This window comes from Patiria miniata, unplaced genomic scaffold (genome assembly GCF_015706575.1).
Source record: "Patiria miniata isolate m_02_andy unplaced genomic scaffold, ASM1570657v1 HiC_scaffold_4, whole genome shotgun sequence".
Lineage (NCBI taxonomy): Eukaryota > Metazoa > Echinodermata > Asteroidea > Valvatida > Asterinidae > Patiria > Patiria miniata.
In genome coordinates, this window is record NW_024037071.1 from 9556381 (window position 1) to 9571006 (window position 14626).

The 14626-nt window shown below is 41.5% G+C and overlaps 2 protein-coding genes across 3 annotated transcripts in view; one reads left to right on the plus strand and one right to left on the minus strand.

Moving 5' to 3' along the window:
- Positions 1–1792: 1792 nt before the first annotated feature.
- On the plus strand, positions 1793–4749 carry LOC119739787 (anaphase-promoting complex subunit 10-like). Of its 2 annotated transcripts, none has more exons than XM_038214861.1 (3): positions 1793–1951; positions 2715–2933; positions 4238–4747. In XM_038214861.1, exons 2-3 carry the CDS (start codon positions 2753–2755, stop codon positions 4642–4644), a joined length of 588 nt encoding a protein of 195 aa, XP_038070789.1. In that variant the 5' UTR covers positions 1793–1951; positions 2715–2752; the 3' UTR covers positions 4645–4747. The 2 variants fall into 2 exon arrangements, with proteins under 2 accessions (XP_038070789.1, XP_038070788.1); XM_038214860.1 differs by lacking the exon at positions 1793–1951 and adding an exon at positions 2075–2156 and having other exon boundaries at positions 4238–4749.
- A 1879-nt stretch (positions 4750–6628) lies between these two features.
- Positions 6629–14626, minus strand: part of LOC119739884 — a 29601-nt gene continuing 21603 nt past the window's right edge. Inside the window, exons 7-10 of the mRNA XM_038215006.1 lie at positions 10292–10437; positions 9632–9715; positions 8948–9032; positions 6629–8124 (exon numbers count right to left, since the gene is read on the minus strand). Of these exons, the coding sequence (XP_038070934.1) occupies positions 7993–8124; positions 8948–9032; positions 9632–9715; positions 10292–10437 (447 nt within the window). The 3' untranslated portion in view covers positions 6629–7992. The remainder of the gene's footprint in view (positions 8125–8947; positions 9033–9631; positions 9716–10291; positions 10438–14626) is intronic.

Below are 14626 nucleotides of genomic sequence, written 5' to 3' on the forward strand. Positions count from 1 at the left end.
CAGATTGCGCATGCCAAATGCATGCACAACACTCCACTTCATTCAGTGTGCGAAGTCTGACAAGCATCAACTGCACGTGTGTATTTATAAAAAGTTTGGCGGTACAATTTGGCTGTTCCTTTTGCCAGTGTTACTCCTTGCTCTCGTGTATTGGCCGGCCGGGGTGCATAAGCTCTGGAACTTGTCACTTGGTGGTCGGTCGGTCGGTCTGTCCGTCTGTCTGTCCCCGAAAATTGATTGAGTTATTGATCAAATGCCATGCCGTCGTCATAAAATACACTCTTGCTAAAGGTTTTCGTTTCAATCGATTTTGTTCAATCGATATGCGCATGCACATTTATTTTGTCTGAGACCGAAATTGACCAAAATAAGCCCTATATATAACTTATAAGTTGCCCACAAAATATAACCAACAAATTATAATGTTCAGGAAAAAAGGAAACAAAATTAATGAAATACTTGACAAAAAATGTTTGTAAAATTCGGAAATATGTTTATGAACAGTTTGTAAATAGAGGTAATATTATGTGCAGTAATGTTGTACTCACGTGGTATTTATCACAAATTAATATAAATCTAGGTATACATCTGAAGTATGGGGTTCCAGATGTGCCATCGGCGTCGCATTTTTGGGCGTCGCATTTTCAAAGCTCTGGCAGGGCCATTTTGATAGATTTCATGCAAGACGTTCAGGCAAGACGTCCACAGCTTATTGTGCACTCGCACTTCACGATATGACCAGGAAACGGTCTACGTGAATTAATGTTACACGCCTCAGCACAGTTCTTCAAGAAATGACTCCTTGCTGTTTTCAATCAATATCACGTGAATCCACCCACTGTGAGCCAAAGCTAAATTTTCTTTTCAGAACCACACATCTTCACACAAGAGATTTCTACATGGTGTTACCGGAAACCTTCACTAGTTCATCGATACCAGCACCACGCAAAATTTCAAATCTTAAAAAGGTATTAGCTTGATGCGATGATTTTGGGCGATCCACACTTTTAATGTTCTTTACAAATACAGCTGAATGGGGCGAACTAGACAACTGAGAGAAAGGAGGGCAAGGAGAAAAGCCAACACCGGTACTATCTCAAGCATCGGATTTCCCTGCAGCACCCGTAACCGGGTCTGCGGATCCAGAATAGGTCTCTTTTCTCACGAGAAGATACACCGATGAGGACACCAGATGTCGACGGGGGACTCCATCATCATCACCATCATCATCATATTCATAATCATGGGCACACAGAAATGCAGAGGGCGCTATGTACCATCATCAGTGGTGGACCGATGCATCGCGATGGGAAGAACTTCCGATCGGATCGGAAAGAATTTACAAAAGGAGGCAAAGGATTGTTCATAAATGAAAATGGGAACACTGCCGGGGGGGGGGGGGATTAAAAAGAGTACAACTTGGGGGGGGGGGGATCTGTTCAATATAGTTGGAAAGTTACAGCCCGTAATTTAGCTTACCCCGGTACTGAATATAATACACGTAAGTATTAGTAATACACATATTTCTCTTTCTCGGTTAGTTGTGCTGTAAACTGCCCCACCAACTGCCTCTCTGTCTTTTGCGGGCTTATGTGGAAAATAACAATGCTTACATATACTTTGATGGAATTAATAGCACGTTACTTTAATTGAGAACACCTTATAAATGATTTCGTACAGTATTATGTGATTGGATTTAAGATAAAAAAAAATATTAAACATATATGAGGCTTTTTGGAAACCTCTATTGCATCTGATTCGGTAAATGATTTTTGTTGCGATGCAAAACGCGCACATTCGTTAACAGAAAAGAAAAGAACATGTAGATCATGTAAATTCATGAGGGCGCTCTTCAACATGGATGCCTCCATTACACTGGGCTGAAAACACTGGCGCAAAAAATACTGATCCTTTGTATTGAGGGGTTATTTCGGTTTTTAAATTGGGGAAGGTAGGTTTACAGATTCATTGCAATTAGTGGCGTTTGTGTAGTTACGAGATCCTTGTTTGTTTTGGTCCTTGCTCACCTTAGTCTCTTAGACTAGAGCGCTGTGGTAGCTCTTGAAATAATGTCATTATAATTATATTAATGAACTGTCGAAGTCGGAGCCGAACATGCCGATGTGAAGACGGCGAAGGTCCGTCATACCGCGCCGGTACTTCTCTCTCGGGGGATCTGATTAGTCCGAGGGGAAAAAAATCCGTACTGGGCCACCACTTTTTTCAATTAATTTTCAAGCGCCAAAAGTTGCATCCTTTGTGGTTATCCCTTCCACTTTCCCTCCTCTACTCTCACCCTCACCTTTCCTTTCTTCCTATTTAGTATTTATTCACTTCAGTCACTTGCTTCATCGAGATTTGAACCTCGGACTCTTGCTTGAAACACGATCGCTTTGCAATGATCAATCTTTGGGCGTATTTGAAGTATCCATGGAAATAAACCAAATAGGCCTTTTCATGAGAAATTATTATTCGTATTAAATGACGTATTGCACTATCATTGGCCGGCTCATGCGTTGTCATGGTTGTCGATGTCATGCGTATAACGTACAGATGTCTTCCAAACGCTTCAGTCAGTTTGACCGGCTGCCTCCAACTTAATTCTGAACGACGTGTGCGTCCAAAATGTGCTCTAAAAACAGGAAAGTGGTGATCCAGTATGGAATTTTTCCCCCTACATGTATTATGTCAATTACTTATTTTGTCATTTACAGTACCCAGCTGGAATGTTCTAATCCGGGAGGCAGGCGGCATGGCAACACCTCCGAGCACTTCCAGTGCTACCACGGCAACCCCTTCCGGCGGCAAATCGGACCAAGAGGAGCAAGAAGACAGCAAGACGAAGCTTCGTGAGATCGGCGACCAAGCTGTGTGGTCCCTGTCATCATGTAAGCCGGGGTTTGGGGTCAATCAACTCAGAGACGACTCAGTTGGTAAGATTCCTCTGTAATGCCCCCCTTCAAAAAAAAAAAGTTGTTTGTGTTTATTCTAGTAAGGGCTGTCCATTTTCAAATAATTCAGTATTCGCTCACTCGAAATGCCCTAACACCGACCCAACCCGCCTTGATAAACTTTCAAGGAAAACCAACTTGAAACCGAACCGAACCGATAAAACCCCCCAAATATCTGGCTTGGGCAACTGTGTCTGCTTTTTGTGCCTGAACTTACCTGCGTCACTTGAAAATCGTCGCGACGACGACGCGTCGTCTCTCAGTAACTGAATCGTACCGTACGGCATTCACAATGTGACCTACTTGGTGGACCTACATGTTATAGACCATGCGTGCTAGACCGCAAACCATTTTGGTCGTACCGGGCACAGTGACTCTGCAATAAATATTGCACCGTGTGAACTTCCTGTTTCGTTTTTTTTCTCAAAATGGCTTAACCGAAACCAACCCGACCCGACTGAAATGAACAAATTGACCCGACCCGACCTGACTGAAATGAACAAATTGACCCGACCCTACCCGAAGTCTGTTTCGGGTCGGGTCACTTTTGCACAACATTACCCTGAATGCCCCAGTGTTTAGTGAGATGGGATAGTATACAAATATTGAATGCTTCGAGTGGTGTAGTAAAACTAGCCTCCCGAGGTGATCCATGGACCATTCTATTTTCCCGAGGCGAAGCCAAGGGAAAATAGAATGGTCCATGGATCACCGAGGGAGGCTAGTTTTACTTCACCACGACATAAAGCATTCAATATTTGTTTTATAACATTTCACCCACAGATTCTGCTTGATTTTAATATTTTAAATTATTTAAATCTGAACACAGTTGAAATAAACTTCAATTTCAATACAAAATTGGTGGAAAATGTATTTCTCTCTTAAAAACTACCCCTTCACGAAATGTTTGCAGCGCGCTCTCTTTGGAATAATACGCGCTACGCACAACACGCACACCAGCATGCATTTGCACACAAATACCACGCCGTGGAAATAGTACTTTGGTTGCTAATGGTATAGTACTTTGGTTGCTATGCGCATAGTACTTTTGGCCGTGCACAGAAAGATAGCAAAATTAGAAAGTAACATGTGACTCGCTCTCGGCCAATCAAGACACAGAATCTGTGAGTGAGGTGTTATAATCATGAAAATATATTGAATTTCAAATACACTTTATAGCGAACAATGAGTGAGAACTTTCCAAGTCGGTTTGTAAGTCAAAACAAAGGTAAAATAAAAGCGAATATTTTTTGCAAATAACGATTTTCTGTTTTTCCAATTTCAAGAAACTTACTGGCAGTCTGATGGCACGCAGCCCCACCTGGTCAACATCCAGTTCCGCCGCAAAACCACGGTCCACAGTGTGGCCATCTACGCCGACTACAAATCGGACGAGAGCTACACGCCCAACAAGATCTCCGTCCGCATCGGCAACAACTTCCATGACCTGCAGGAGATTGAGCTCCTGGAGCTGGGCCAGCCCAACGGCTGGATCCGGATACCGCTGACGGATGCCCAGGGCAGGCCCGTCCGGACGTTCATGATACAGATCGCGGCGCTGTCCAACCACCAGAACGGCCGCGACACGCACATGCGGCAGATCAAAGTTTACGCGCCTACCCAGGAGAACGTGTTCCATCACATGCCCAACTTTTCCACAGTGGAGTGTAGCATGTACAGCATTATCAGATGATAAGGAAAGGAGGGTACATTTCTCCCAAAGGACCAAACCGAGTCATTACATTTATGCTGAAGTTCTTCTTTCAGACGGTAGTCAGGTTGGTGTCGCGGTACTTTCCTCGCCTTCCACCACTGTGACCCGGGTTCGATTCCTGCCTGGCCATTATACGGATTGGGTTTTCAGTCCCTACCCGATTCTGTGGGTTTTCCTCAGAATATTCTTCTGGGGTTTTCCTCCCGTGTCTGAAACTATAATTTGTTCACATTGTCTTCTGTTTACTGGGTCCCATAGGAGACCAGCGGATTCCACTGAATGGGCTACCCAGTTAAAATAAGAATTAAATAAATAAATGAAATTTATACATATTTACACATCCTGGTTAACTTTGAGCAATTTACAAACCAGCTTTCCCCTGCAGTACAACCTGGGAAACACTTCATATCCATTTATAGACATATAAACCAAACGGTATTCATTTTGAACGAGGCAGCAACGACTACTTGTAGTTAGTTTTATTGGGGGGGGGGGGGGTTGCATGCTTATTTCAAGGTGGAGTAGACCATATGTAACTTGTGCATTTTGTTTTGTTTTGAAGTAACAAAAGTGCTTAAAAACCTAAAAGACGGATGAAATGTTAGCTCTGTGTATGCTGTACATTTCAAGAAATTGGAACAAACATGAACACAATATTCTGGATCTCGATTTCAATTCCAAAGTTACCGAGTCATTTTTTAAATTGCGCCCTCTTGTGTCACAATCCCGAAATCAGCAAACCAATTGCAAACCAACTACTAATAAGAACGCATGGGGGCGGATTCACGGAAAATTCCAAAAATGCATCACTGGACACATCTTTGGAAATGACCATCTTTTGATGTTTTCTTCAAAATGACAGCATGCCAGACATAATAATTTCACAGGGTGTTTAGTGCCATTACTATCTTTACACCAAGTAAGCTTTTTCACAATAATTTGGTCGGATATTTTTTGGATAACTGCAAATGGTCTCTACCTTTAAGTTAGAATTTTTCAGAAAATGAAACAACAAGCAGTGTCATGAAATTGGGACTTATAATGCTTCCTAGGTAAATAATAGGCTAGTTGACAAGACAGCATACATGTATGGATGAGGAATTTATTATGTAGGTACTTTCAGTAGCAAAATCCTAGAAAAGTTAATGTTTCATAATTATCCATAAATGACAAGATTCTTTGCCACTGCTGTAAGTAGACTAATATTTTTAGCTTTCCATAATTTACTTTTCCATAAATATTTAATATTGTTTAGCTTTCCATGTACTTTTCCATATAAACTCTCTGAACTGCATTAAATTTGAAATCAAGAATGAAGATCTCATACTTGTGCTACATTTACTTCATGGTACTTTTACAAACACAATTGTCACATAGAAAAATATAAACATTTACTGTACATACATGTAGAGTAAAAATATAGTCACTTATTGACCTAAGTAGACTTTCATCAAACCATTGAAATTTAATAAAATTCCCCACAAGAAACCAACAAATATATTATTTTTTATTTTAAATCCAATAGCATCTTGTAAAATTTGAACATGATAAATGACATACAGTTAATGTTAAACCTGCTCATGTTTTACTGAGCTACAAAGAATTTTACTTGCACATATAGTTTTGAACTCGATAATAAAATTTTACACTTAATAAAAAACAAAACAATGTTAGGCCCCCCCCCCAAAATAAGTCGGTCTCTGGTCAGCGCGCGCGTCGATTTTAATCATGCGCGTCAATCTTTTTTTTTCTTCCAAAATGTTCCGCGGTAGCTCCAACAGCGCCCTCTATTGCCGCACCTCAATTTTTTTTTTACCAAAGAGCACCAAGGAATGGGAAATTGCGCCAAGGCAAATGATCGAGAGCACCAAGGCAAATTATGGAGGACACCAATGTACATGAGGACACCAAATAGCAAAATAGTATCCCACCTTGTCTGTACAATCCAAGCTTTAAGAAAAAAAAAAGCCGCGTCGCCGCGTCAATTCCGGAACTTTGGTCTGACCAGAGACCGAATATTTTTTTTTGGACCTTAAATAGCCATTTTTTTTCCTATCATAAAGTTGGTATATACATGTACATGCTTTGTCAAAACTTCAATTTTCTTATTCCCAACAAATTTTGAAGGAACAGAATGCCCTGTAACAAATAAATTGGCTAGTTTGCATTTGCAGGCCTTCTATACAGTTTTAAAAAGTGGTTTTACACAGCCTGCTCAAGTTCAAAAAGTTTTGAGCTAACTTTATAAATATTCATATCTAGTGACATGGCCATGTACATTGTGTTTATGTATGTTCATTTTGGAATCACTATTAGCCTGGCTCCGTGGACTGATCCTTACGCAATGATCGTAGCTGTTCTGGGACATGCTGCGCGTTCATGGTAGACCTACTGCACGCCAGGCCAGCCTGGCTGCACCACAGATCCCACGTTCTATCAGAATCTCTGCTACTTTTGCGTCTTTTCCTCTCACAGGATTGCAAAACCCGTAGTTTTCCAAGTCTAGTTTTACGTGGTCGCAGTAATGGCAACGTCTACATGTACGCATCAGGCACAGTAAGTCTGAACAACTCATGCGTACAGTACCGGTACATATACGTTACTTGGAATGTGTGTTCATTATTCATAAACTGCACCGTCGCAAAAGCGCATGCGTAACTACAAAGGTCCCGCTGGCCTCAGATTCGAATTGAAGGTGTCCCGCTCCTAATTCAAAAGTTGAAATTAATTAATTGGTTACTTATCGTCAGCCGATTTTTGTGTGCAATATCTCATTGGAAAGCTCATAACTTATGCAATGCTAGAAAATATCTCTTCAATTTGAAAATTTATTTTTCGGGGTGCCACGCCCCAAAACACGTGTATACCAACTTTAAGCTCTTTGAAATCAACTTGACATCAAAGTTTACAGTATACATTGTACATCTACACCATGTACATGTACATCAGAAAAAAGTACAAAACCAGACAGTCTATTGCATTAAATGTGAAAGCACCACGTAGTTCAGCTGATTTATATTGTAGCATAGACCGACCGCAACAAACGCAATATCAAAAATATAGACTCGAACCAACAACCTGCAGAATTACCTGCAGACCACGAATTCAATGCCCCCAGACCACGAGGCCACGGCACTCCAATTCAAAGCAATTTCGCAGACAATTTTCAAATGCCGCCCTGTCCTTGTGCGGAATTTCACTAAGCACTTATTTTTTTTTTCATATATGACGCTTTGAAATGCAAAGATTTCCCAAAGTCCACTGATAACCTCACAAACTATTTACGGACAGCGTGGTGGTCGTTTATTCGTTCACAAGGTTCAAGATTCACGATCCAGCTACTGTTGCTTTTAAACCCAGGTGGTCGGATGCTGCCATTGGTCCCCTGCCTCCGTCGTCCACCAATGAGATGTCAGTCATTTGCATATTGCCCGGGAGCCTCACAAATATGTAATCAATCTAAATGTAGCAGAATGAGAGTGAACAAAACAGTTTCAAACAATATTCATAAATACCGGAGACAGTTTACCCATTCCTATTGGTCGAAAGCCCGTCACGTGGGTGGTTTTAAACGGATGATAAAACACAAGCTGGCTGGTTTTAAGCATTTTCCCGTCTCTTAAAAAAAGTGGATTTGTATCAATCATATTGTTTGCCTAACCAGGGTTAATAAAGATATTGTGTACTACAGTTGGTGACAGTTATTGAAACTAGCATTCTGTGTCATTTTCTTTGTTGTTCCAAACAGTCAGAATACATACCAAACTGCTTTTTTTTGACGAAACAGGTTTTAGGGTCATTGCGTTTAAATGGTGATATTCTTTGAACAAATTGAGCAATTTCAGTAATTTTTTTTTATCTAAAAGTAGCTCATGAAATTGGCTTTCCAGTCATTATGTTTGGTGCTACATATTTTTTTAAATATGAAATATATTTTTGGGGGATTTGGATTCTGTTTTTTTTGCCTCACCCTGTACAGTACATTGCAATTGAAAGTTAACCTGGGAATGGGAATTTTTTCTTCACACTTTTTCTCTTCCCGGGGAATTCATTTTCATTTCACAAAGTGTGAAAAACTATTCCGATGTTGGGAAAACATTTCACACTTTTTAACCAAGCACTGGAAACCATTTTCACACCTTTTCACACAAGTGGGAAACCATTTTCAACAATTGAACTCAGTGCCCCTCCTAGTGCACCAGTGTTGATTTCAACATGGGTTGGCGAGACAATAGTGGGAAAGCGCTGAATGGTCAACTGTTGAAAATGTATCCATTTTTACCCTTTCAGAGAGGTGCTCATTGAGTGTGCTGAATGTCAATCCTTCGTCTCTTGCCTCATCCTTTGCATAGGCCCGAGGCCCAACCCTGAAGTCAAAGACAAGGCACCAATTTTAGCAATCTGCTCAGAGATAGTGATGAACGTGACTGAGATTCCTGTTTTACATGTTATTACGAGCTAGATTACGAGTTAACCAGTTTATGTCGGATGACGTGTAGACAGTCTATACACAATCTTGCATGTGTAAGAACCAAGAATTGTGGATGGTTCTTGGTTGGTTCATCTCCTAAATACTCCGCTCCGCGTGGGAGTTTATACAGGAGACCAGAAACACCGGGGCAAACCCCTTCTCTTAGCGATAAGTGTCACTGGGTTCTTTAACATGCATTGGATTACACAACACACGGGACCTACGGCTTTACGTCCCATCCGAAGGACGAAGCAATAATGGTTAAGTGCCTTGCTCAAGGGCACAAGTGTCCACCTGGCGGGCTCGAACCCACGCCACTGTTGCCTCTGAAACATCAGAGCATGAGTCCCGTGTTCTTAACTGCTAGGCCATGACACTCTAGTCCATGACACTCGATGGTGCTGTGTGGGCTACCAGTGCCATTTACATGTACACACAGTACAGGGCAAACCATTATTAGACCAAACATTCTGAGCAATCTTTTTCTGCACTCGCCTTGGTTCCGTTTTCTTCACCAGCCAAGCACCTTGAAGTCCCTCTGTCTTGACACCATTGATCTCCAGCTCACCTTGAAGAAATCTGTTCTCAAAAAGCCAATTAATCCGAAGCAGCACCATTTAATTCTATCCTAAGGACTTCAATTTAATTTAATTCTATGTAAAGTTTAATTCTATGTAAAGTTTAAAACCAAAGTATTTGTTAAAGGTAGAGTGGACCATTTGCAATACATGCCAAAAAGTAACTGAACAAATTAACAGCTTACTTGGTTTAAAGATAGTAATGACACTAAACTCCCTGTAAAATTTTAAGTACCGACAGCTCAAAATCGCTATACCGAACGATCGCTATTACGAACATTTTCTGTGGATCCCGCAATGTTCGTTATAGCGGCATTCCACTGTAGTACAATGCACCCATGCATGCTCTATAGTGGTAAGCCCGGTTCATACTACACGCGAAAGCAAGTGCGAAGCGAAATTCATGTTGTCAACAATGGTGGACGTGCTTCGAACGTATTGTAGAGGTCACGTATTTCGCTTCGCTTTCGCGTGAAGTATGAACCGGGCTTAAGACGTTTCACTATGTAAATGGGGTTCAATTTACAACAACCAATGATTTAGATCCAGATCTCTTCACAGAGATCTGTAGGCATACCTTATGGCCCTGCTCTGGGGATGGGCATTCAGGTCACCAATCAGCACCGCCGGTCCAGGAAACTTGGTCATGTGATTCCAGATCTCCACTACGCTCCTCTCTCTGGCTGCCTCACTCAGAGATAGGTGGGTCAGAAAAACATGAATCTGCGGACAAGATAACAAAAATGAAAGAAAACTGTTCGGTGAAAAAAAAAATGTTCAGTGTTGTGTGAACAAGGCATCAGGTGTAAGTACTTCTAGCAGCTTTCGGAGTTAGGGCCTGTAAACTCGGAAAGAATACAGCACTTATAGTGGTACACTCTCTTATCTTGTTAATCCCTTTGTTAATAAACTGGCCCCTGTTATCAGATACTGCTGCTAATCCCCTGCACTTGTCAATAATTACCATATCAGATGTGTGACAGCACATGGGGCTTTATTACACAAAGTGTTAGGGATTAAAAAGCAAATGTTTGGACAAAGGATCTATGGTAGATTAGAGGGCTGGCCAGTTTACAGTTAGGTTGACTGTTTTCTCTCAGAAGTTTCTAGTGGAGGTTACTCGCAATGGAAACAGTGGCCTCGATATGAGAGGAATTAGTTATTGAGTTGGGGTGTGCATTTATGTGAACTGAACTGAACTGAAAAAAAACCCCGGGTACCTGGGTACTCATTAAGAAAGCCAACCCCAAAATTTAAATCTCGGAAGTTGCTGTGCCCATTGTTCATAAAGGTCCGCATCATAATACTACCACATCTACCACATCGGTGCGTCAATACAACAAGATAAAGTTGTGAACAGTGAGCTCAATACATGTAACTTTACCGTGTAAATTGCACTTTTGCAAGCCTTATGAATGTGAATCTGTTCTGCTTTTTCGTGTAGACTGGTTTTCAATTGAGAAACTCTCCACAAATGACATTCAAATCCATTCTTATTCACCGTCTGAAAAGTTACTACATGTGACTTACAAAGGAATATGTTAAGTTGGTCACAGGTACTCGATTCCATAGTCTTAAACTGGTTCTTGACATCAGCGGTCAAGTAGTTGGGTACCCGGTTCCGATGCATAGCACTTTTATTGAGTTTCAAATACAGTGTACAAGTACCCATAGGTTGGAGACTACTAGACCTACATGTACATTGTACATTTACATGTACATGGATCTATTCTGATGAGACTACATGTACATGTACATGTGCCCGTACATGTACAGTCAGGATTTCAACATAATTTACAACAGCCAATGTATCGGTACATGTAAACCCAGGGGCCTAAGAGTGTACAGTAAATAACCCTGACAGAGACTAAAATCTTGATTAATGAAAGCAATATGAGTTCTGTGACTTGTCATGGATGCAATTAAGAAACACAAAGACAGAGACAGAGTAAATATAAGGACTCCGCTGGCTAAGTTTACTGTTGTCATCATCATGAATGTCAAGTGTTTAATGTTTCCAAAATGATCCAAACCTATGACAGACTGATGGATCACTCTGCCAATTACACAACTGCGCCGCATTTCCAGTGACATCAAGCTGATGGATATAAGCGAGGCTTGTGAACAAAACCCAGACAGAGTGCTTGTATGTGGATGGCCAGCAGCTGCACCAAAATCGGGAGTTGTGAACTTAAAGACACTGACTTGTGGCATCTTCAACTAAAACCCCTGACAGACAATCCATAGAAAGTGGACTGGTTCAGGTTGTGCAAGGTTCTACTGCCAGCAAAACTGTGCTGCAAACACTGAATATTGCTTGAAATTTTGGGTTTTTTTGAAGGTCCACCTAAGAAACAGCCAGAGAATAACCATGAATACCACTGAAAGCTCTGTTGACACACTGAACCAGATTCTCTTCCCGTCACGAATTGCCACTATCGTTCTCGGCTCGGTGACCTTCCCAATATATTTATTTATCGTCTTTTCCGTTGCACTTAACAGCAGACTGCACAGCTTTTCAAACTACTTCCTAGGCAACCTGTGTGCCTCGGAGATGCTCATGGCTGCGGGTAGCCTGATTGTGGAAAGTTACAACTTGACTCACACTTACCCATATGCGTACAGCGCCAACACAACCTTTGTCCTTGACTTTGCAGATCTGACGATATATTCTGCCTACTGTTTCAGCTCAGTCATCATCCTGGCCGATCGGTACTTCAAGGTCTCTCGGCCGATGCGCTACATCCGTCTGGTGACGGGAAAGCAGTGCGCCAGCATCATCGTCATCAGCTGGACTCTATCTCTCATTATTGGCGCCCTTGAGTTTCTCTTCTTGAAAGTGACTTTCCCACAGGAGACCCTGGTCTTGGAAGATCAGGCCCTGCGCAAAAAATTGCACAACCTTGAGGTCATTTTCATCGATGTTGTTTCCGTTCCCACAATTGTAGCAATCATCATTTTGATAGCCGCATTGCTGCACATTGTAAGGCAGCACCAGCGGAAAATTCGTGACTTCAGGAACATGACGGTACATTTAAGGAAAATTCCCAGCAACCAGCAACAGCAGCAGCAACAGCAGCAGCAACAACAACAAAAGCAGCAGCATGGTGCCAAGCAAAGCAGCAGTCCTGACAGTAGCAAGGGAGAAATTGTGTCTGTGAACAGTGATTCAGCCCAGGCAAACCCTCATCACACCACATGCAGTGACAATGATAATCAGAAAGGACAGCTGCAACCTCAATACCAACAACAGGCTCAGCAGCAGCAACAGCAGCAACCAAAACGGGAAGAAGAACAGCAGCAGATACAACAGCGAATGGAATGGCAAGACAATCTACAGCTAGATAAGCAAGGACAACAGCAAATGCAACCTCAGCGAAAAGAAGAACAACTGCAACGACAGCAGCAGTTGACCAGACCAAATGACCAAGAACAACCAGAGCAGCATCGACGAAACAGAAAGCCGTCGCACCCCACAGACAACGGACCTCGACCACAGCACAAAAAGACTCGCTACTTCTTGGTACACTTCTGCACCTTGACAGCGTTTTTAGTTGCCCAATTTGTTATCTTGAACATTTTAAATTTTAGCAAGGACCCAAACGAATCTGTGCTCTACAATCTTCTGAATGCCACCTTTCGAATTGTGATAGCCCTCCAAATGTTCTTGGGAACTTTGTGTCTGACCTACATGCAGTATGAACACCGCCAAGTGCTTTACAGAATCTACAAGAGACTCTGTAAGAAATGATCCAATTTGATGAACAATTGGAAGATGAAACAGGCTTCAGGCGTTTCATGTACATGTACAAACAGCTGTTGGGTTATCAGCTTTATGGTAGACAATGTAAGAATTATATATCTTAAACCCTCCTGCTGTCTGAACAGTCACAGACAGTCAAAAAATCAATCCCGTTCCCTGCTCTGGCTTTTACACAGGATAGTCACCAACAGTCAGATCATATTTCAAGCAAGCACTGTGACTAGTCAAATTCAGTCAACCGACAAAAGCAGGCCAAGGCTTCATCAATCACCTACACGTACATGTACATGGTACATACGGTCAAAGCATAGCTGTATGAAGTTACATAAAACAGTCGCAGCCAGTCAATTCTGCTTTATGTACCGGAAGGCTGGGAGCTCTTAACTGTTAAAAATAGTCACTTGACTGATTTTGACTGAAAGGACAACTTTGCACAGAGTGCATAGGAGGGTTAATGCTAAGAATTGTCATCATCTGGAGTTCTGGACTCACTCAGTGAACTACATATGTATCACAGTGTAAGATAGTATACAAATAAAGAATGTTTGCGTGTGCAATGGTAAGAATAATTTCATTCGGTGACAGATGAAATGTTCCATTCCTCGAGGCGAAGCCGAGTGGAATGGAATATTTCATTTGTCACCGAATGAAATTATTCTTTCCATTGAACGAACGTGAAACATTCATTAATTGTTTTATATAACACCTGAATAAATCCTTGTCATCTGATTGGTTGACTTTTAATAGCCAATTTATTCAGGTTAAAAACTGTTTAAAAGTTCGACAAGTTCATCATATTTTATTAATGCAAACTGTTCAACAGGTTGAGAACAATCATATTCAATTCATGTCGATTTAAAACAGCTCCACTACCAGCAGCAGTGACACCGTGCAATGGAAGTTCTATTCACAGTGCAATAGAACTTCAATTGCACTGGGCGTGCCGTGGGTGGTTAGTACGAATAATTCAATGACATGTGATCAACGATCCACCAATCAGATGACGGGAATTTATTCAGGTGTTGTACAAAAGATAATATTTAATCTGATGAAAATTGCATCCCCTCCAAAAACAGTGTATCATTTGTCATTTGTGCATTTGTTTCGTTTGAAGCAACAAAAGTGCTCAAAATGTAAAGAAGGGCGCTT

Bases quoted from the DNA above. Each gene is read 5' to 3' on its own strand.
- LOC119739787 (XM_038214860.1), top strand. From the start codon at position 2,090: ATGAACTGTCGAAGTCGGAGCCGAACATGCCGATGTGAAGACGGCGAA. The intron at 2,157-2,714 runs GTACTTCTCTCT...TGTCATTTACAG, and splicing joins AGGTCCGTCATACCGCGCCG to TACCCAGCTGGAATGTTCTA. The intron at 2,934-4,237 runs GTAAGATTCCTC...TCCAATTTCAAG, and splicing joins ACTCAGAGACGACTCAGTTG to AAACTTACTGGCAGTCTGAT.